This window comes from Trematomus bernacchii, unplaced genomic scaffold (genome assembly GCF_902827165.1).
Source record: "Trematomus bernacchii unplaced genomic scaffold, fTreBer1.1, whole genome shotgun sequence".
Taxonomy (NCBI): domain Eukaryota; kingdom Metazoa; phylum Chordata; class Actinopteri; order Perciformes; family Nototheniidae; genus Trematomus; species Trematomus bernacchii.
The window spans coordinates 2,307,968-2,329,974 of NW_022987513.1; the positions used below are offsets into that span (position 1 = coordinate 2,307,968).

Consider the following 22,007-nt stretch of genomic DNA (forward strand, 5'->3'; position numbering starts at 1 on the left):
ATTGTGCTTTTCTGGGTTTTCACTTTGCTGTAGTGTGTTATATAGGCTTTTTTTGTGTGCATGTTAATGGTTTGCAAAGGCTAAAATCCCAAAGTTCCTTCCAGAGGGAGTTTCTCTCCCACTCGCGTGTTCTTCTGCAACATGGTGACATCAATATGTAACACTTGCACCTCAACACCTTGTAATGGGGTGATAGGCTAAGGGGTGGGACATCACTTAGACCCCGTTTACACGAGGACGAAACGGGTTGTATCCGCATAGTTTCTCTTGCGTAGAGCCCTTTCGTTTACACGAGGCCGTAACAAAACGATAGAAATGGACCCCGCAAACGATAACGGGTCCCAAGGTGGATAGATCTGCAAACGGAACGCTCTGGGGGGTCAAACGGATCCGTCTGTACGCCTCTATACGATCATTTTCTGATAACGATGAAATAGCCCCGCCTCCCTCTCCCCACCTCTCCTGCTCAGAGATCAGCTGCTGGGCTGTCAGAAGAGGGGGAGGAAAAGAGAGGCTCCGTTTTTTATTCTTATATTATTATATAGAGTCGTTAACAATTTGTTTTAAAGCTCAATAAATAACAAAGAAGACCTCTGACCGGCACTTTTCTAAAGATTTAAACTTTAACGGACATGTTGAACGGCGAATTTTTTTTTAACGGAAACTCTGCCGCACGATCCCCTCGTCCCTTGGAAGAGGCGGAGAGGTGGGTGTTTTTCATCTGCTGGTGGACTACCGGAGAGAATTACAGCAGGAGCACACGCCGTCCACCGCGGAGAATAAACAGAAGGGCAACCATGGCAACCATGCTCCGGGGTCTTCTTCGCTGCTGTTGGTGTATTTTGTGGCGGCAGCAGCGCCACTTACAGGCCTGGCATATGTACTACAGCGTTTCCAGCGTTTCCAGGGGTCTCGTGTGAACGGACACGTTAAATGAATCGAATGCGTGTGAACGGAAGACTTTTTTGAAAACGCATACGGTGCGTAAACGCAAACGTTCCCGTGTAAATGGGGTCTTAGTAGTTAACCAATCACAACAGTTCAACCAATCAGAGCAGACTGGGCTCTGGTTTCAGACAGAGGGTGAAAAGAGGTGCTGCAGCACAGGCAGTATGAGAAACATAAAGAGCTTTTTGAACATGAAAGCATGGAGACATGTCACAGTAGAGACACTACATACAAATATGAAAATGAGCAGAATATTTCCTCTTTAAGAATAATAGCCCAAAAAAAGTAATTTGATGATATTGTGAAAAGTTATCCAAAACAAAGAATAATATTTAACAGACCCACATTGGCCATACATTTTGAACATCCCAGAGAGGAGCTCTGGCGGCAGCAGCAGGCTGACGCTGGCCTCTGAAGACATTTCCAAGTCAAGGAGTGGTCGCAATGTATGAACCGTGCGCCAATATGACAAACACAATACGTCACATACAGATAGATCACTTGGACCCACTTTGTGCACTTTCCAATGGAATGTAATAAGATAAAAGTGCCAAAAGGAAAGAAAAAAAAAAGGTTTTCTTAACTCTATTCTGAGTGACGGCTTTATACAGTTTTGACGGTGGGTAAATAAATGATCTGATCTAGCTTCATCATTTTTGCATAAATAGGTCATATTAGTCAGTTTTTCATCATACCTTCCATGTGATCTTTTTTGTTTATTAAAAGTTACTAATTGCCAAGTGAAAATGCTAAAACAGAACACATTAGATAGATTTAAAAGATAGAGAGTGATTTTATCCCTAAACAAATCACGGACTGTGGTAGCTGTCCTATTTTCGGGTGAATAACAGGGTGTGATGTTGATGATTAAACCTGTGACAACAAGCACTCATCCCGGGTGTTAGAGTCCTCGAACAAGCCTCTACTGTCCTGTCCCAGCTGCTCTGAGCGGGCCTGACCTCAGACACCCATCAGAGGGGAGGAACAAAACCAAAACAGTTTCAGCCGTGTTGGGGGAAGAATAAGACAATGCTTTGATATAAACATGTTGCACGTCCTGACTGTGTTAGCAGTATGCCCGAAGTCATGTACTGGTCAATTCCTTTCATTTGTTTGATGTTTTTGACTCCGGAATAACCTTTTATTTTTCCTCCACCTGCATATTTTTTCTCTTCATTATTATTTTTTATGCAATTTGAATTTGTTTAACGTTTACTTTTAGATGCCATTGGAATTACATGTAAACGGTTTATAAAACATATTAACTTAAATACTTTAGACATGTTACAAAGTGATAATGGGAACACACTTTAATTTGAATCATGTTAATACCACTCTTTTTAACTCTGGGTCATTTTATTAAAATTGCATTTGGACTCAACTAGACAGATTTGTATTTTTCTATTATTTGATCATTCAAGCTTTCTGCAAACAACAGTAGCTAGGCTTTCAAAGTCCCCATCGATTTAGATAAAAGCTAACTTTAAAAAGAAAGAAACTTACAATCATATCAGAGTTTCTATTTGCCAAAAGCTAACATTGGTGGGAGTAATGGACATGAGATACTTTTTTTTATTGGCTGAAATAGTCCCTATCTGTAGACAATCACTTTCCAAATCTTTTAAATTTATAGCAAATGATTTGATTAACCTCCTGACAGTATGCTGGTGTCCCCACTGAGAATCCCTGCCATTCATTATCTGGGAAGCTATTTAGAGTGGTTTACAGTTTCCTCCTGCCAGCATGAAATGTTTCTCTCATTTTTAGTCTGAAGACAAACGTGTTCATTAATCAAGCTGAAGACCAGCATAGATATTTTCCAGATGTTTCTCAGACTTCATTTTGTTTTGACATCTTTTGTTTTTTTTCCATTTCAGATCTATAATTCCCCAATTCACAATCAAGCTGAAAGTGAGTCAGTCATCACTCCCTGTATTACGCTGTGATGTTGATGAATGTACACAGTGATACATTAATGTCTCGCGTTTAATCTCATGTCAAATAAAAGATGTCTGCTGTTAAAGCTGCTTTATCCTTCTCTTACTTCCACAGTGGAACTGAATGAAACAGGATTCAAGTTTGTGCGAAAGTGCATCAACTACATTGAAACAAAAGGTGAATTCTCCTTTTTGACATTAATCCCAGTGTTCTTTAACTCTGTTAGTGTGCCTACATGCCCTGAAGGGGGCGCAGTTAAGTCATAGTTGCATAGTCTTGATGCCAAGCCAGCAGGCTAAACTCAGGGGATAAATGTCCTCTCTTACAATACTCAAAGTTTAAAATAATAGTGTATTTCACATTGTACAGATTTTTTATGATCACATCTTTAAAAAAGCCCCTCTCTCCATGCATGCTAACACAATTTAAATCCCAATAACTTAATTCTACCATGACGTATAATTCTACAGTCCGTATCTGCATGTTCAGTGGAGTGATTAATCTCATAAGAATGAAGTGGACTATCCAAGTCCTAAACATGGAATTTGCCTCATGATCCACATATGACACCATATTCAGTCTCAAACTACATTATCAGATGAGGGCATTCTCAATCAGGCAGGAACATCTGTATCATAATAATGGCTGTTGTTTCTTTTTACCTCCCCCTCTCCTCTTTCTAGGCATCTCACAAGAAGGAGTGTACCGAACAGTTGGCAGCAACATCCAAGTGCAGAAGCTTTTAAATGCCTTCTTTGGTAAGAGAATAAGCTTGTAAAGTTGAAATGCCTTTTACGTCTGTCCATTCACTGTGTGCCTTCCCTTGGGCTCGTATTTCTCCGTTAAACAGATCAGGTTCTGCCACTTTGTAAAGCTTGTCTTTATTAATGACAAGGAATTATCAGCCAGTCGATGAAAGGTGCCAATTGTAGAAGAAAAATCACTCATGTCTTTGTTCATTTCAGCTCAACATTGCCTTATAGAGATTTGTAATCATTGCTTTAATTTTCCCAAACATCATTTTGATTCGCAACTCCTCCTCTTTCATGACATGTATTCAGCCCCAACAGGCAGCTGTTCTCTATTTTCAGTAAACAGCAGCTGTTTGAGCAGCTAGCTCCCTGGTGAACATAGTGGATAAAAGAAGTGGACGGAAGGGGTCTGAAAATTGATGTCAAAGTGGTTCAAACCGTCAGTCGTTCCAGTGGCCAGCAGGGGGCGACTCCACACGTTGCATAAAGAAGCCAGATTGTGTAGAAGTGTATGAGAAAATGACTCTACTTCTCGCTTGATTAATTACCTCAGTAAATATTTCTAAATGCGTTTCTGTGTAAATTGCTAGTTTCAAGTATTCTTCTGCACCTTAATGGAATTTAGCCATTGTTAATGTTATAATTTACCCCCGATTTTCCTATTTTGACATGGCTTTTCCTTTTATTTCTTTAAACTGCAATTACTGTATGTGTACTGAATTCATGGCCTCACGTGGCTTATTGTTAAACTGGTTTTCAGTGTTTTCTACAACATTTTATAGTTTAACTTGCAAGGTTTTTCTGCTTGTTTGTTTTGATTTGCTCCTTCACAGACCCCACACACACAGGAGATGTGGATTTCCACAGCAGCGAAATGGATGTTAAAACAATCACAAGTGCACTGAAGTTTTATCTCAGGTACGTTTGTGTGTGAGAAGATGCATGCGGGTAGGAGACACAAAGTCAATGTGTGAAAAATGCTGTATAGTTCCAGGTGTATGGTTGTGCTCTACCGATGTAGTTTTTTTTCTATAAGATATATTAAATCAGACTATAGTTATGGTTATTAATACATTTTAATTACATTTTTTAATGCCGATCTTAATCCAGATGAAGACCAATCTTTTGTTCTTAATATAGCAAATGCGTGCTGAACTCTGTCCTTTCTGTGGTAGTAGTGCAAAAGGTGAATCTTGATGTTTTTCTTGGTGTTTGAAGTAGTGACTTATATTTAATTGTGGCCTTGCACTGTTTTACGAGTGGTGTATTCTTTCTGCAGGAGCTTGTCTGAACCTCTGATGACCTACAGTCTGCACAGAGACCTCATTTGTGCTGCAAGTAAGACACATGTTGGCCCTAAGATTAGGCAGCTTGGTTTGCGTGTTCATGTTTTATTGGTCTCCATTTTCAACACTCCTCTGGGACCAACCAATAAACCTTGATAGCATGCAACAGGAACAGGGAAAATCGTTCCCTATTAAGTGCATGCTCATTCATGTTTTGCAAAAAATAAAAGAAGATCAAGTTATATATGCATTGATCACACTGTTTTGGGATTATTATTATTTGATAGATGCAGATTTCGATTTTATATCATGGTTGCAATAATGATTATTGTTTATAGTTTAATCAATTACTTGTCCGATCTATAAAATGCCTGAAAACAGTCAAAACAATATTTCCCAAACAGAAGAAAACTTCATCAATGATCTTGTTTTAACACCCTATAAAAAAAATGTTTTGTTTAAAATCATAGATGAGTAAAGAAACCAGAAAATACTGACGTTTAAAAGCTGTAGTCAAAGAATGTTTACTTATTTTGACAGCTATTGACAGCTTTTGACATATCAGTTGACTGATATATAATTTTTGAAGTACTATTTCAAAATTCGAACTAAATCTATATCAGACTGGAAGTCACTAAAAGAAATCGGAGTCCTCTGCTCCTCTAAATCCGTCTCACAAAGTCGCTGTTAAACAGAACACGATGATTTTATTAGCCTCAGCCTCATTCCGTCAGGATGTTCTGAAACAAATGTTGGCTTGCGTTTCCTAAGAAAGTTGAATAGGGCCTCCTCATTTTATGGTTTATTATCCGGGCCTGAGGTTGATTTGGAGACTTCATTTGTTTCCTCTGTCATGCCTTTGCAATTCATCGCTGTGCCCTTATCCATATCTTTTTTAAATCAGATGTTTTTATATATAACTGAATCATTTCTGTTCAAATATTCTTTATAATCCAGACATTTTATTAAAAGAACCATTATATAAATGACGTTCTTTACTACATACATTTTGTACATGTTTATGATTTAGGGGTAATGCAGGTACACTTTAAAATGTTATGATTTGTATATGCTGTTCTTTTATTAAGTAATTGTGTTTTGTCTTTGTAACACAGAGTCCGATAATCTTGATACTCGGCTGAGTGAGATTCATTCTCTTTCCTACAAACTGCCAGAGAAGAATCGGGAGATGGTGGAGATGCTTATCAAACACTTGATCAAGTAAGTGCTAGTTTAAAAAAATGTTTACTACCCCAATAGGACCTTTTGCTGGCTTTCTGAAAGGATCTAGGATGATGTGACACTGCCTTACTCCAGAGTTTGGTTACCTTTTATTCAACAAAATAATGTTTGTCCACAGTGTGTGCAGTCACAGTGACGAGAATCGGATGACCCCTTCAAACATGGCGGTTATCTTCGGCCCCACGCTGATGAGAGCACAGGAGGAGACTGTGGCGGCCATGTTGGATATCAAGTTCCAAAATATCGTCGTTGAAATCCTGATTGAAAACTGCAAAAAGGTACTTTGAAGAGGTCAGTGTATGTTTTGGTCATTGGATTTTCTTTTCACAAATGGATATTCAAAAACAAAAAACGACAGGATATTTAATTTTCGTTTTAAAATTGAAAAACCAAAATTGAAATACAAGGCGTTTTTCTTTATCATGGTCAACAAGGGATTTACTAAATTAAAAAAACGGGATGATTTTCATTTTCTACTTCTCAAAACAAAAAATAAAATCACTAGAAAACAGAAACAAAAAAATTACAGTTTTTTCATATTCTGCTACCGGAAGTTACCGTACAAAATAAGAGCGCAGATGAGGACGGTCAATCCGTGTATCTACGCTACGGTCCATTTGTTTTCACAATGAAAACAGCCAAGACACATATTGAGCCCAGCAAATGAATGTTATTAAGGGCTGTAAATATAATAGGCCTATGTCTAAAATGGACAACATTGTTAGGAGATTTAAACTATAGGCCTACAGCGATTCTGCACTGCGGTAAACTCAGCCGTCTCTAGGACGACCAGATGTCCCGCTTTGTGTGGTAGGTATACTGCACAGCATTTTCACGACTTTTGGTGCGTCCCGCAAATTGAGACGATGTCCCGCATATTTCATTTTGATTGGCTAAAACGCTTTTCTAAAATCTGATTTATGACATAAATCAGATGCGGAGAAAGGCCGGCTCGGTTCGCTGACTGCCGGTGTTCCGGATTAACTGGTTCCCCGATCAACTGGGGCACAGATGTGAGGGGCGTGGCCTTCGACTGAAATACACATTTCGATCGCTTCTTCTGTCGTTTACATAAATGTTTTGGTATATTTGGCTCGGTAGGAAGACTTTGATGCACATTCAGTACCAGTGTGTGAGGTTGTGGTTACGATGACGATATCCGGACGTGAACAGCGAGGACTACAAAAAAAGAAACGAGTTGACTGGGGATGTCTGTTCAAAACATTGCGAGCTCCAATAAATCATTTAAACCAGCTATTGTTGCCAGAGTTATTACTGATTATCGTTCTTAATGTGATACCAAGTCCATCTGAGACCTGTGTACACCTTCAGATAGCCTCCAAGTGAAGCGTACGTTGTTTACTCACAGTTTGAAAGCAGCGTGGAGAACTCCTCAGCTGTGGTAAGCTGTGATCCGCTCCAATAAATCATTAAAACCAGCTATTGTTGCCCGATTTATCACTGAATATCGTTCCTAATGTGATACTAAGTCCATCTGAGACCTGTGTACACCTTCAGACAGCCTCCAAGTGAAGCACACGGTGTTTACTCACAGTTTGAAAGCAGCGTGCTGGAGAACACTTCATCTGTGTTAAACTGTGACCCGCTCAGGTAAACGGCGATCCGCCCAGGGAACTGGGACCCGCCCATGTTAAACTGTTATCCACCCAGGTTAAACTGTGTTAAGACTTATGTGGCTATCTACCAGCGATCAAGTTTAATATGAAAGACTACACACACATTTATCCCTTATAAAAACAGTATTCTGCAGCACTCATCCAGATAAGATGTGACTGTTAACTCGTTTTACAAAGATAGCAGCAGAAATGTCATTGCTGCATGTGCAGGGATACTTAGACTTTAAAATGCTGATGGGTCATTAATGTTGGTCTCGGCAAACAATAGTAGGAGTCCTCTATTCAAACGTAATATTCAGTGTGTAGCGACATGAAAATAACAAAAAAGTTCATGCTGGACTCAAACCCGAATCCCAATAGCAAAAATCACTCGGGCCCTGCGCTTTACTAGTGCGCCACTGATCTACTCAAAGTGTTACACCACTAGACTTTAATATATTGCATTATAACCTTGTTAAAAAGTTCCAGAAAGATGCAACCCGACCATCATTTATTATGTGAGCGAATGTATCTACACTTATAATATACATATTATAGTAGGCATTTGCTTAGAAATAGTATAGGCTACTGACTGAGGTCTGTATCAAGCCTCATTAAGACCCACCGAGATCAGATATCCTAGTTTATCAGCCTGCGAGCCCACATTATGTTGTGATAACTTTTAATTGTACATATAAATGTGTTCTAGTGCACACATAAAGTTCCAATATGCAAATCAGGCCATGTGTGTTGTTACATTTGCCATGCAACATTATGCTATAATATAATATTTAGCCTCACAATATAGACATTTTTAAACACAAACTTTTTAAATAGGCCCCCCATTTCCTGTTGCTATGTCTGCTAATGCAGAAGCTGATAGGATGTAAACCTGGATCAAAGCTGTTGCGCTAGAAACACTTTGGATAAAAGCGTCTGGTAAATGCAATGTAATTGACGTCAGTGTTTTCAACACAATGATTTAGTTTATGATTCTCCAGAAGGTATCGTGTTGGGTCCGTGGCGCACTCATAACGCGTAGGGCTGGAGTGAAATTTGCTGTTGGGATTCGGGTTTGAGTCCAGCATGAACTTTTTTGTTATTTTCATGTCGCTACACACTGAATATTACGTTTGAATAGAGGACTCCTACTATTGTTTGCCGAGACCAACATTAATGACCCATCAGCATTTTAAAGTCTAAGTATCCCTGCACATGCAGCAATGACATTTCTGCTGCTATCTTTGTAAAACGAGTTAACAGTCACATCTTATCTGGATGAGTGCTGCAGAATACTGTTTTTATAAGGGATAAATGTGTGTGTAGTCTTTCATATTAAACTTGATCGCTGGTAGATAGCCACATAAGTCTTAACACAGTTTAACCTGGGTGGATAACAGTTTAACATGGGCGGGTCCCAGTTCCCTGGGCGGATCGCCGTTTACCTGAGCGGGTCACAGTTTAACACAGATGAAGTGTTCTCCAGCACGCTGCTTTCAAACTGTGAGTAAACACCGTGTGCTTCACTTGGAGGCTGTCTGAAGGTGTACACAGGTCTCAGATGGACTTAGTATCACATTAGGAACGATATTCAGTGATAAATCGGGCAACAATAGCTGGTTTTAATGATTTATTGGAGCGGATCACAGCTTACCACAGCTGAGGAGTTCTCCACGCTGCTTTCAAACTGTGAGTAAACAACGTACGCTTCACTTGGAGGCTATCTGAAGGTGTACACAGGTCTCAGATGGACTTGGTATCACATTAAGAACGATAATCAGTAATAACTCTGGCAACAATAGCTGGTTTAAATGATTTATTGGAGCTCGCAATGTTTTGAACAGACATCCCCAGTCAACTCGTTTCTTTTTTTGTAGTCCTCGCTGTTCGCGTCCGGATATCGCCATCGTAACCACAACCTCACACACTGGTACTGAATGTGCATCAAAGTCTTCCTACCGAGCCAAATATACCAAAACATTTATGTAAACGACAGAAGAAGCGATCGAAATGTGTATTTCAGTCGAAGGCCACGCCCCTCACATCTGTGCCCCAGTTGATCGGGGAACCAGTTAATCCGGAACACCGGCACCACCCTTTATTATTATGTTTTAAACGGCATCATGTAGGCTAAGTTGCGCTGACAGTACCCCCCCCCCCCCGCGCTGACAGTTCACGAGCGTCCATAGTGTCTCTCCACCCCCCCCGTTGACAGTTCTTAATAAAACTGACACTGTTGGACTCCGTATTAGTTTGACTGCTACCATAAATAAAATGAAGTACTTTTACTGTGTACTTTGTGAGTAATCCTCTGTCAGAGTCCCCTCCATAGTAGGCTACATAATGCATGTTTTCTGCTATCTTTGATGAGTGATAAAAAGACAATTTTACCATTAGTTCTTAATTAAATTGATACTGTTTGACTTTGTATTAGTAAGCCTACTACTATAATACATTGAAGTACTTCTACTGTGTACTTTTTGAGAAATCCTCTGTCAAAGTCCCCTGCTGAGAACACAATCAAGCCACTTCTGCTAAGTTTGATGAGGGAATTATTTTTTGTTGCCATTAGTTCTTCGTGAGACTGATCCTGTTGGACTCAGTACTATTGAAACTACCCCCACAAGTACTATGAAGTACTTACTGTGTACTTTTCCAGTAATCCTCTGTCAATGTCCCCTCCCGAGTAAGAATGCATGTTTTTCTTTTAATAAGCGTTAAAACACCTTTCTTCCTGAGACTGATATTGTTGGACAGAGTATTTTAAGAGGATGGTAGACATGATATCAGCAATACTTCCAGTCAGTACTCCGGCAGCAGCATTTTACACTTTTGAAAGTCTTTAGAGTCTGGCCTGGACTAGACTTTAGAGCTGGTCACAAATATTCTTCAGCAAAGTAACACACTCTGTCACATGGTTGGCCTCTTATGGGGCTGCTGTCTTTTAATATATAATTATTCCTCAGCCGCTAGTTCGTTCCTCACAGATTCTTCAGTCTCATCAGCCTCATCCTTCCATCAGTCCCAGTCAACGCATCAGCCTCCAGCCCACTTCCAGTATCTGACTCCATATGATATTGTCCTGATGCTGTAAGGGTGATGCCCCATGATCACAAAATGATCCCTCTAAAGTCTGAGTGCCAAGGACCTTATATTATGTCTGTCATTAATGTTACATCACCCATTATAACAGTTTTCTTTCCTTTTTTCTCTTCTCTTAACTGAATAGTCCTGTCTTTAAGTATAATACAATGTAAAGTCCTTTTCCTGCACCATTTGAAGGCTTCAAAAACAGGCATTTTTACTGTATGTGTTTGGAGAAATGACACAATCAATGGCCCAGAATTGTACTTTATAAACTCTGAATCTTGTGGTGCTTGAAGAAATACAGACTGGCTGAGCCGGCCAGGTTATATATATATATATATATATATATATATATATATATATATATATATATATATATATGCCTTTTTTGGAGCCCTTTTTTTCAATATTTATTAAAATGTCACTAGTTATTTAAACAAACCACTATCTGAGGATAATACAAGCAACCATAAAACACCCTTTATCTAGAGAGCCATTGAAGCCCATGAAGAATTTATCCTTCCACAAATCTTTTCATCTGCTGTATTAATAAAGTTGCCACGTGTTTTTAAATTCAAGTTAATGCACTATCTCTTCAGAACATTACAAATATTCTTAATTTGCAGTATTTTATTTTAAAAGTGTTCAGAAAGACTGCATCAATGATATGCTATATCTATATAATATCAATATTGTTATTAACTTCAACCAAAGTCAATTTAAATAGCAGGCAAGACTTTCCAAGGTGTAAAATGCTGCTGCCTACTGACTAATGGTAGAAAAAATAATAACAAACTGGAGAGATGGCTGAGTTGACCGCAGTGCAGAATCGCTGTATAGTTGAAATCTCCTAACAATGTTGTCCATTTTAGAAATAGGCCTATTATATTTACAGCCCTTAATAACATTCATTTTCTGGGCTCAATATGCGTCTTGGCTGTTTTCGTTGTGAAAACAAATGGACCCTATATACACGGATTGACCGTCCTCATCTGTGCTCTTATTTTGTAAGGTAACAGAATATGAAAAAACTGTAGTTTTTTTGTTTCTGTTTTCTAGTGATTTTAATTTTTTGTTTACGAGAAGTAGAAAATGAAAATCATCCCGTTTTTTAAGTTTAGTAAATCCCTTTTTGACCATGATAAAGAAAAACGCCTTGTATTTAAATTTTGGTTTTTCAATTTTAAAACGAAAATCAAATATCCTGTCGTTTTTTGTTTTTGAATATCCATTTGTGAAAAGAAAATCCAATGACCAAAACATACACTGACTTAAAGAGAATGCAACTTTTGTTCGGTCTGAGACAAAAAGAGTAAAACCCTTGTGTGTGTTGACATTTTGTACTACTTAAAGGGAATTGTTGACTATTTTAGGAAATGTGTTTATTTGCCTACCTGCTGACAGTAAAATAAGAAGATTGATAGCATTCATGTCTGTAAATAATGGCAGAAGCTAACTCACTTAGCACAAGGACTGAAAACAGATGTAAACAGCTATCTTAGCTCTGTCAAAATGTTTTAATCCACATCCAGCTCCTCTAAAGCTCACTTATCAACATATTTTGTACTTTTTTGGTTATTGCATGCAAAATAGGAAGTTGATACATTTTGAGGCCATAGATAATTGTTCCCGGCCAAGAAAAGGTCTATCACATAACCCCAGTAAAATTCCAAATTGATGTTTTACACTTTTGTAACGCACTATACAAACAAAATACAATGACATCAATGGTCTGAGCCAGGCTAGCTGTTTCCAGTCTGTATGCTAAGCTAAGCTAGCTGCTGGCTGTACTACTACTACTTACACACAGAGAAATGTTAGAAATAGTGACAATGTTATGATATAACTATGGGTAAGTAGGACAATATTGCTTCTGTTTACATTCCTCCTGACTAAAATTGTTTAATCAGTCTATTTCCCAAATTGTACAAAAATGTATACTAAGCATGTGTTAGCCCGGTCACTAGGTAACTCATTTGGTATTTGTACGGAGTCTGTGTTTTCTGCTCCTTCTAATGTATAAACTTGTTTTACTTTGGTTATTTCAGTAGCCACTAAACACGTCTCACAGCAACAATTTTATTTTTGTGATTACAGATCTTCAGCTATGTGCCGGAGGACAGCACTGCCCCCCCGGTCCCTCCCCCACGCATCACCCCGAGGAAGCGGCAACCCATCACCATCTCGAAGCGGCCACCTCGTGTTCTTCAAGCTCTTAGTCACGACCATTTTCACACAGAGAGTAATTATTAGCCTCCCCTGCCTTCACTGTCATCATCATCCTCATCATTGACCCACCCTGTCTGTGATAAGTGTACAGTAATTATATTTACTGTTTATCTTGTTATTCTTAACATTTTCTGAACATTTTAAATGTACTGTAGTGTTTGTCTGTGTCCATCAAATGCCATTCAAAAAAAAAAGTCACATATTTCTAAACATGAAGTACTTTGTCAAATCAAAATCCAATTTATTCTGTCTTAATTTTTCATTTATTGTTTATGGATTTGGTGCTTTTATTTCAAGTACAAATAAACGTATCAACTCTACTTTTTTAAAATTCATTTGTGTGTCTGTTCCATTTCACCTGGAAACAAGAAGCTCATATGGTGGTTCAAGATCACAAAACGAGTTTTTGGCCATAACATAATCATAAAAAATACCAACAATTATACACGGATGTATTTAAGACTATTTGATAAAGTGATGACCTTGACAGACGTGGATGTAAACTGCCTCTTGAATGTGAAGCGTTGGCATAATACTGTGAGGCGGTCATTTTGATCCTACATTAGTATTTTTCTTTCAAGGCTTCTGACTAAATCATATCATTTTATGTCTGTCTGAACCCCTCATTAAGTGGGTGTGTCTCCTTCCTCTCATACCCTGTCGCTGAAACATTTGGGACCATTAGCTTGTCCTTTTTGCATTGGTTACACATTTGGAATTGGCATATCTTTGTTTTCTACTTAAGTTAACCAAAACATTCAACTAGATCCAAACATGTGCATGTGTTACCAATTTAATGCTGGATGAATCTGACCTTCAGTGTATTCTACCTGTTTCTTTTCTCACACATTGAACATCATTTGAATTCATTCATAAAGGAAAACATTAACATTTGGCTGAAAGTTACTGAACTGTTATAACAAGAACATCCCATTCTCTATCTCAATGTTTGGCTGTCCACCTTGCATTAATGAGTGTGTTTACTTTACAACAGATGGCCAGAATGACAGCCCTATTGCAGCTGTGGAGGTCTCCACCAACCCCGTCCCCCTGCAGAGGACGAGACCCCTGGGCTGTGCTCCGCAGCTCCCCAGAGACCCCCCTCCCAGACTGGCGCTGATGCCCAGGCCAGGCAGCCGTCAGGACAAACACTCAGAGCCCGACGCTGGCAGGATAGACGACACGAGACAAAGGCCCGATTCTTCTGCGGCGGCAAATGGGGAGTCTGGGGTCTATGTGAGCAGAGTACCCTCGTTCCAGGGCAGAAAACTACCTCCCAAAGGCACGCCAGCCAACAGAGAAGGTAGGATTTAGGAATAAAGCCTTCTGTCTTTTGGTTTGCCAAGACATGAACATGAAATGTTGTCAGCAAACTGAGAACTTGTGTCTGCTTGTTTGTCATGTGGATTCATCCAGTCCTTTAAAGTCATTTAAAGTCATTCTGATCTTTTTCATTTCATTTGAGCAAGTAGTTCCATTGTGATACATCTTCTGCCAGGGAGTCCTGATTGAGTCATGTCTATAATGCATTATGAACTGATACTTCTAATGAGTTGTAATCTGCTTATAGCACTGTGTAGCTGTAGTTATGTTCAATAATTGTATGCACAACCACCACATAGTTGCTGTCCCCTCACTGACTGTTTTAGCAAGCATTATGGCGTTTTGTCATCCCCATAATGCATTATGGCGTTTTTATATAATCATTTATAACTAATTATAGCGGCTATGAGTAACTGGGTGGCCATTGTTTCCTTTAAATTAAGTAAAAATGAATGCTCACATGTGTTTTTCCCAACCACAGAATGAATGTATCACATTATAATGCAATATAACATCATTTATAAAGCATTATAACTCAAATGATGGGAGCTATGACACACTATGATCCTTGCAACAACAACAAGTCAATGTTTCACATTTTAAGATACTTGACCTTAAAAGTCATTATAAAATGCTGTTTAAGGATGATTGTTATAAAGAATTATTAAGATTTATAGATGTTTTCATTTATTTAGTGCTACAAGCCGACTATAACACATTTAAGTGGGTTTATAATACTTTATATACATTGCATCATATAAAGTGTCATAGTACAATCTGGGGAAAATAACATCACAAAGAAATACCTAAATACAACAAGAGATGGAAAACATAGGGATAAGATAGAAATAGTGGTCTCAGTTGTGTGGCTGTCCCACTTGTTCACCCTTGCTTTCAGTGGGAAGTGATCTGCCGTTGGTTTTCTTCCTTTTCATTTATTTTCAAATGAATAAAGTCTGGGGGGGGGGGGGTTGTGTGGGAGACAAACTCCCTCTGGAGGGAACACAGACATTTGAAGACCATTTACATGCACACAAACATATATCACACACTACAGGAAAGAGAAAACCCCAGAAGCATAATGGGGACAATGTAATCTGAACAAATATTGTTTCTTTCAGCAGATTTCGATGGTCTGATCAGGACAAGGTCCGCAGGGGGTGCCATTTGCAGACCCCCTGTTAGGCCTCCTGAGCCCCCCTCCAGATTCCCTGCTTCACTAAAGATCCCGAGTGCAGCCAGCAGCGAGGCCCCATCCTAGTAAGTGCTCCTTACATCCTAAAGTCTCCACCTGAGCTGTCTACTCAAGGTCCCTATTTGAGCCCGAACCTGTCCTCAAGGATCCCATCCGAGAATGTTACGTTCTTATTCACTTCTATCATTCCAAACTTTCTGACAAGACCCTTTATCTATTTTATTCCATTTAGAATGGACTAGTTGTGAATGAAAGCGGTCTCTTGTAGTGATGAATATAAAGAGAGTTATCACCTGATACGGCAGTTCTTCAAATCTCTACAGAGCAGCCTTCACTCCCTTCACTCCCTTCACTCCCTTCACCCACAAAAGCTGCTGATCAGCTCAGTTAAAGCTCTCTTATCAACCCCTTGCTTTGATCTATACTCAGAGAATGCTAGTGAGGTGCATGCATCATCTCCTCTGTCTAGAGAACATGAGTTTTGAAGGGACCTTTCTCAAAAGGGGGCGTGGGGAGTGGCTCCTTATTTTCATCTAAAGTAACAGACAGAGAATCAGCACTTTGGAAACAGGGCTGAAACAGAGGGGATTATGGGATGCTACAATGGGTGATCTGTTTGGTATTTTGAGGCAAACACTTCAGAGACATGTTTTGTATATATCTGAGAACTATAATATATTGATGAAAAACAGTAAAATAGGGGACCTTTAAGTTCTGGTTCAACATCATATTCAAACACACCAAGCTGCTGGGCTCTGTGTTAAAAGCTCTAAAACAAACACTGTACACAACCCTGCAAAGTAAACTACTGGCTCTTTGATATAATATTCTAATATAATAATAATAATCTCAAATAATACATATGTATTTTTAAATAACATATATATATATAAATATATTTGATTACATTTTTTATACCGTTAATATCGTTATATTTATTACAAAAATAAAAACAAATGTTTTTCCTTATATTTTTCTTTTGGTTCAATTGTTATTTTTATTAGTTTTTTTGTATTGTTTTTTTTTTTTAACAAGTACAGTGTACATTATAATACATTCCTGTCAATGCCCCACAGTTAGCCAAGAGGCTATTTTTCATCTGTAGTCCCTGGACAGATGTTCAGGTCACCCTAAAAACAAATGATGTTTAAAATAACAAGTCAATGAATTTAACAAAGATACTCACATATAAGTTGAATTATAAACATGCAATACTACAAACATGTCTGCTTCTTTTTCCGCAGTGTTGCCTCTAAAACCAAGTTTTTTGAGAATGCCTCCAGGCATGGCGCCAGGTATGTAACAGCCACTGTAACAGTTTGTCTTTACTCTAGTTTGTCCTTTTCTTTGGGTCAGGACAACAGTACAGTTGATAATAACTCAACAAAAGAGTCAGACTCACAATGACGTCATTCTGGAGATAGAAACACACACGTCATCTTTTATGATTTGCTTGGATGGTCCAATTTAGGATCCCTGTTGCACTCCCTGCACACACAGTGATGGAAATGAGTGGGAAGAATGTGAGGGAGTTTCATCAAAGAGAGTTTATCAAATGATTTTCCATGACTTCTCCATGACCTTTACCTAATTTTCCATGACCAAAAAAATTACTCTTTCTCAGCGGTACCACTGAAAATGGCTTATTTCAACATAGAACAGGAAAAGGTCTGCATATGAAACATGTTGTGCCTATCTAAAACAAATCAAATAGTAGGCTTACTAGCTTCTACACGCTAAAGCAACTAAAATCTCTCACCAGCAAAATACCTCAACAGTTAAATGCCATTTTACGTTTCATTACTATACGATACAGTATTTATTATCATTATAGTATTACTATTTTGGCGATTAGATAAAATATAAATGATATTTGATGCAACTTTAGTTACATTTCCATGACTTCTCCAAAACTTTAGGAAAGATATTGTTTTCCATAACTTTTCCAGGGCCTGGAATTTGCATTTTGAATTTCCATGACTTTTCCAGGTTTTTAAAGACCGTAAGAACCCTGGTTTATCTTTGTCTCAGTTAAACAATATTACAGATTCATTATTTTACAACTGTGTAATACGGACATTGGGTAGACAAATTTGGATAGGTGTCAGCCCTCTGAAGACAAATTACAGTTTTTTTACAAATAAATAAACCAAATGGCAATACGATTTTCTTTCTTTTAATATCACAGTACTGCAATGACTCAGGCATTGGTCACACAGTCTGACCTTTTTGCAATTGGATATCTTTGGACCTTTAGGCGGGTCCCGGGCTGTCAGGTGGTTGAGCTGAAACCAAAAGTTGAATTTATAATTGACTTGTTTTCTGTTTTCTAATTTAGTCCGCCGGCTTCTCCATCCTCATCAACAAGTTCAAATGGGAAATAGAGGTGAGATGTTTCTGGCATTGTGTCAGATCTAACAGCATTAAAGCGATGAAATGCAAACAGTGTACCTGTGTATAAAAGGCATCTGTTTTAATGTATTTTTTCGTACTTGACACAAACTTTTGGCTTTTTTTCCTCAGAATTAAAGTTGACGAGACTCGGACCACATCATGTGACTTCTGCATGTGCTGCTGGGTGCTGATCCAGCTGGATGGAGCCAGCACTCTGAGGAAGTGGCTCTTAAGGAACTGAGAGTGGTGTGTAATGCAACAAAGAAGCAAAGGGAATTTAGAATGAGCTTGCAAAGTAATCCTCTCAGTGTTTGATTATTATTCCAAAGTTAGGATGGAGTAATATTATTGTTTTCCCCACGTTTCATGCCACTTTACAATTGTGTCAAATAACATTACCGTTTTTTGTTATTTTACAGTGTTAAAATGTTAATGGAAGGAAACTAATGTTTACAGCTTACTTAGACTATATGATTAAGTAAGTTTAATTTGAAATTAATTTGAAAATGCGAAAGTTATTCTTAATATTAATTTTGAGATGTTATGAATATTGACCATGTAGTGATCTGTCAAGGAGCTGGGTGAAGCAATGGAGTAATTACTCCTTTCAAAGCTATTTTAGTCTTTTTAAAATAATATTTAGATTTAATTATGTATGTCAGTTCAGACAGTGTGTTTCATTCAGCCATAAGTCACTTTTTAAGAGGCATTACAAAAAGTATTTTGCTACACACTGTGAGTGTAGTTTGAATTTACACCATGAATATTACGATAGCGTAAGTTAAAAAGGGAACATAAACTAGTGTACATTCCCTTAATTCTGACTCTCAGGGGAGTTTACCTTCTTCTGTTGCAACTCAAATCAATTGTTGGAGAAACAAAAAATGTAAATTAAGAATTTGTTACAATTGATTGTTACAATATGTACAAAATAACACTCCATAGTTTTATTTCTGTTTCCGAAATTATAATGTTAATTTTACTGTTTTTTTTATAACCACACTTGAAACTCTGGTTGTTGTCTGGATAGTTTTTTTTTCACCTTGGAAAATAAACATGAAAAGTTGTAACATGACTCGTGAATATTATTGCTCAAAGCTGTGTTATTGCATGCTGTTTTTACATTGAAATCAATTCCACAGCTTATATTTCACATTTCAACTTTATTACCATTTATTTGTGTGTTTGTGTTCTCTTTGGGGTGTTTGAAGAGCACATTAACACATAATACATTTTCTTTGGAGAACAATCCCATCTTTATGTGGTGTTAATTGCTCTCAGACCCATTTTTTCGCCATTTAAAGTGAGACAGCTAATAAATGTGTTGTGTACAAACTAAGAGTGCATGAAGAGTTTGCAAAGTTACAACCTTAAGAAAATGTAAGTACTGTCTCAGTTCAGCTCGATTTGAGAAACATATGATGGTGCCCTGGAGGTCTGTCACCATACACTAATAAGTCATGGTATTTATTTTAGCGCTTTTCCAAGTGCTTAACTCCCTCTGGATGGAACACATGCATTTTAGCCCTTATTAACATAGTTATTAGGAATTATTTTTGGCCATTATAATTGTGTAGTAAAAATCAAATATGACGGCCCAACAATGAGCCCTGTGGTATCCCAAACAAAATGTTTAATGTAAAGAATAAACTGTTTCCCACTCAATGTTTTCTGGAAATGTTTGAATTGAGACAAGTCCAAGCTTTCTACCTGCCAATTTAAGTGAGGAACAGATGGTTTTACAATATGACTGAGCAAATCACCAGCGGTGATGTCAACTATAGTGTCAAAATGTTCACATCTATGAGTTTTGTGTACTCCATCCAAACAAGAGAGAAATGAGGAAATGTATTTGTATTTATTTATTGATGAGCATAATTGACGAACTGATGAGTAATGATGCTCTATATCCAGTGCATGTAAACATGTAAACATAACTACACAAATAAATGAGGATATAATTCAAAATACTGTCTTAAAATCACTTTTGAGGTTTGTTTTTAATTAACCAAAATGTTTTTACTATGGCAGACATTTATTTTCATGATGTTTGGATATTTAATTAGTGAGAGTCTGCTTTAGCTATTTTCAGTAAAACTTTTTGATATAAAACCTTGGCAGGACAGTTTGTGAGGACAGTCCGAAGACGCACTGAAGCAAGTTTGGTGGCAATTGGGCAAAGAATGTGGGAGGAAATGGCTTTAATTAGTTTTGCAGCTTTTGAGCAAAACAGTCAGCTGCCTCCCAATAAGTAAATTACGATGTGTTGAAAGTGCCAGATAAAACGGGATTACCAAGGTCATTTAGGACGTTTAGTTTGGACTCCCGACTGGACCAAACTAAACGTCAGAGAATCCCCGATGGCTTTATTCTGAGGGTACCATGAATAACCATGAATTTGGCGCAGCCTAAAACACCCAAAGCAATGCTGCAAACATGTATAATAATATAAGAATAATGTTGGCCTTACAATCCAAAACTTTTACTTTGAAGTCTCTGTGTGTCTCTATGGTCATCCCCTGCAGTGTTTAAAACTTGAAAAACATCGTGACTGTGAAACCCAACCACATTGGCTCCAGGGACATGATTTATCTGGTGGGTTTCCATTATGTTTGGCCTTTATTCACTTCCATTCAAATATCTTGTACAACAGGAAATTAATTCATAATTTAAGGAAAAAGATAAGATGGTAAACGTTCACGCTTAAAACCAAATGAAAAACGCAGCAGTACCTTGCAGTATGCCAGGGCCGAATTCACCATATACATTGGGGACACACACATCCCCCCCAATATTCAGATACGCTCAAAATGTCCCCCCCCCCCCCAATATATAGCCTAACTGATATAAAAGAATTAAAATAAAATTGCTATTCTATGACTTTTTTATTTTATTTTATTTTGGCTATTTGTATACTTGAAAATCTTTATTTTCTGTTATTGTGAACTTCACCAAAATGATATATTCTTTTCATATGTAAATTGGTTCCGCCTTTGTTTGTTTATGCATATCTTTATTTTATACCTGGGGGGTGTATTTCGCTGTGACACGTCCGAGTCCAGCTTCAGTTAGCGTTGATGCTCCAAGCAGGTCAGTCATGTTTTAATTTGCCCTCCATCAGTTCTAGTATATTTTTCTAGTTAGCTCTAAAGTAATCTATATTATTTTATTTCGTAATGGTAATGTTAATGAACCCTCCGGTTTAGCTTCTTTGTGTAAGTAACTTGTAGTTCTGATGTTAAAACCGAACTTTTCAGGAATAGTAGCTAGGGGAGTGATTTGTAAAATATGCATAAAGAAAAAGTCAATCTGTTTACAGTTCTGTTTCATAGAGAGATGTATCCATAGATTTAGTCCCTAATGTTGCTCTCAAAGTGCACCAGATTGATACATTTAACTTCAACATTAAAGTTGCCCCCGGACCCCCCTACCGAGGTCCACCACCTGCCCACACCCCCCGTCAAATTGTCCCACCCACATTGAGGATGCTTCCTACGCCCATGCCTGAGACACAGTTTCGTGAATATTGTTGTTTTTTGCCCCCACGGGCGGAGGCATGGGGTTTAACAGGTTTTAAAGTATCCCATGTGTTAGTGAATTTGTATATATTTTCCTTTAGAATAGCAGGAAATTAGTATTCAAATTTTGATTTAATTTTTGGTCGCCCCCAATGTTGACTGGTTACGGCCTTGCATTATGCACTCAGTCAGATAACTCCATCTGTTTAATAAACCCTTTTTAAACTCACTCAGCAATTTCTTTGCCTCCTCCACATTCCAACCTTCACCACCTGTTAGAGCCTCGCCACCCCACCTCAAAACTTTCCATTCCACATTCGGCTTGTTCCTCAATTTTTCAGAATGTCTTGCTAATGTGCAGCCCCAGTATAAAGACTTGGACTTCTTTTCCCACACAAATCACCGGCGGAAACTCCCTTGCCATATTCGTGCCAATTCAAATAACCTTGAGCTGCAAATTAATATGCGGCCAAGTGCGA

The 22,007-nt window shown here is 38.1% G+C and overlaps 1 protein-coding gene across 2 annotated transcripts in view; it reads left to right on the forward strand.

Annotated features, from left to right (window-relative positions):
* The window catches only part of LOC117468731 (oligophrenin-1-like), a 45,358-nt gene extending 26,273 nt beyond the window's left edge, over positions 1 to 19,085 (forward strand). Inside the window, exons 12-24 of one of the 2 annotated variants that reach the window (XM_034112974.1) lie at positions 2,826 to 2,859; positions 3,001 to 3,063; positions 3,570 to 3,644; positions 4,472 to 4,556; positions 4,918 to 4,976; positions 6,040 to 6,145; positions 6,285 to 6,444; positions 12,967 to 13,111; positions 14,093 to 14,401; positions 15,543 to 15,681; positions 16,861 to 16,911; positions 17,955 to 18,002; positions 18,140 to 19,085. In XM_034112974.1, coding sequence (XP_033968865.1) covers positions 2,826 to 2,859; positions 3,001 to 3,063; positions 3,570 to 3,644; positions 4,472 to 4,556; positions 4,918 to 4,976; positions 6,040 to 6,145; positions 6,285 to 6,444; positions 12,967 to 13,111; positions 14,093 to 14,401; positions 15,543 to 15,681; positions 16,861 to 16,911; positions 17,955 to 18,000 — 1,272 coding nt within the window. In that variant the 3' untranslated portion in view covers positions 18,001 to 18,002; positions 18,140 to 19,085. The remainder of the gene's footprint in view (positions 1 to 2,825; positions 2,860 to 3,000; positions 3,064 to 3,569; positions 3,645 to 4,471; positions 4,557 to 4,917; positions 4,977 to 6,039; positions 6,146 to 6,284; positions 6,445 to 12,966; positions 13,112 to 14,092; positions 14,402 to 15,542; positions 15,682 to 16,860; positions 16,912 to 17,954; positions 18,003 to 18,139) is intronic. The other variant, XM_034112981.1, reaches the window with a different exon arrangement.
* The last annotated feature ends 2,922 nt before the right edge of the window (positions 19,086 to 22,007 follow it).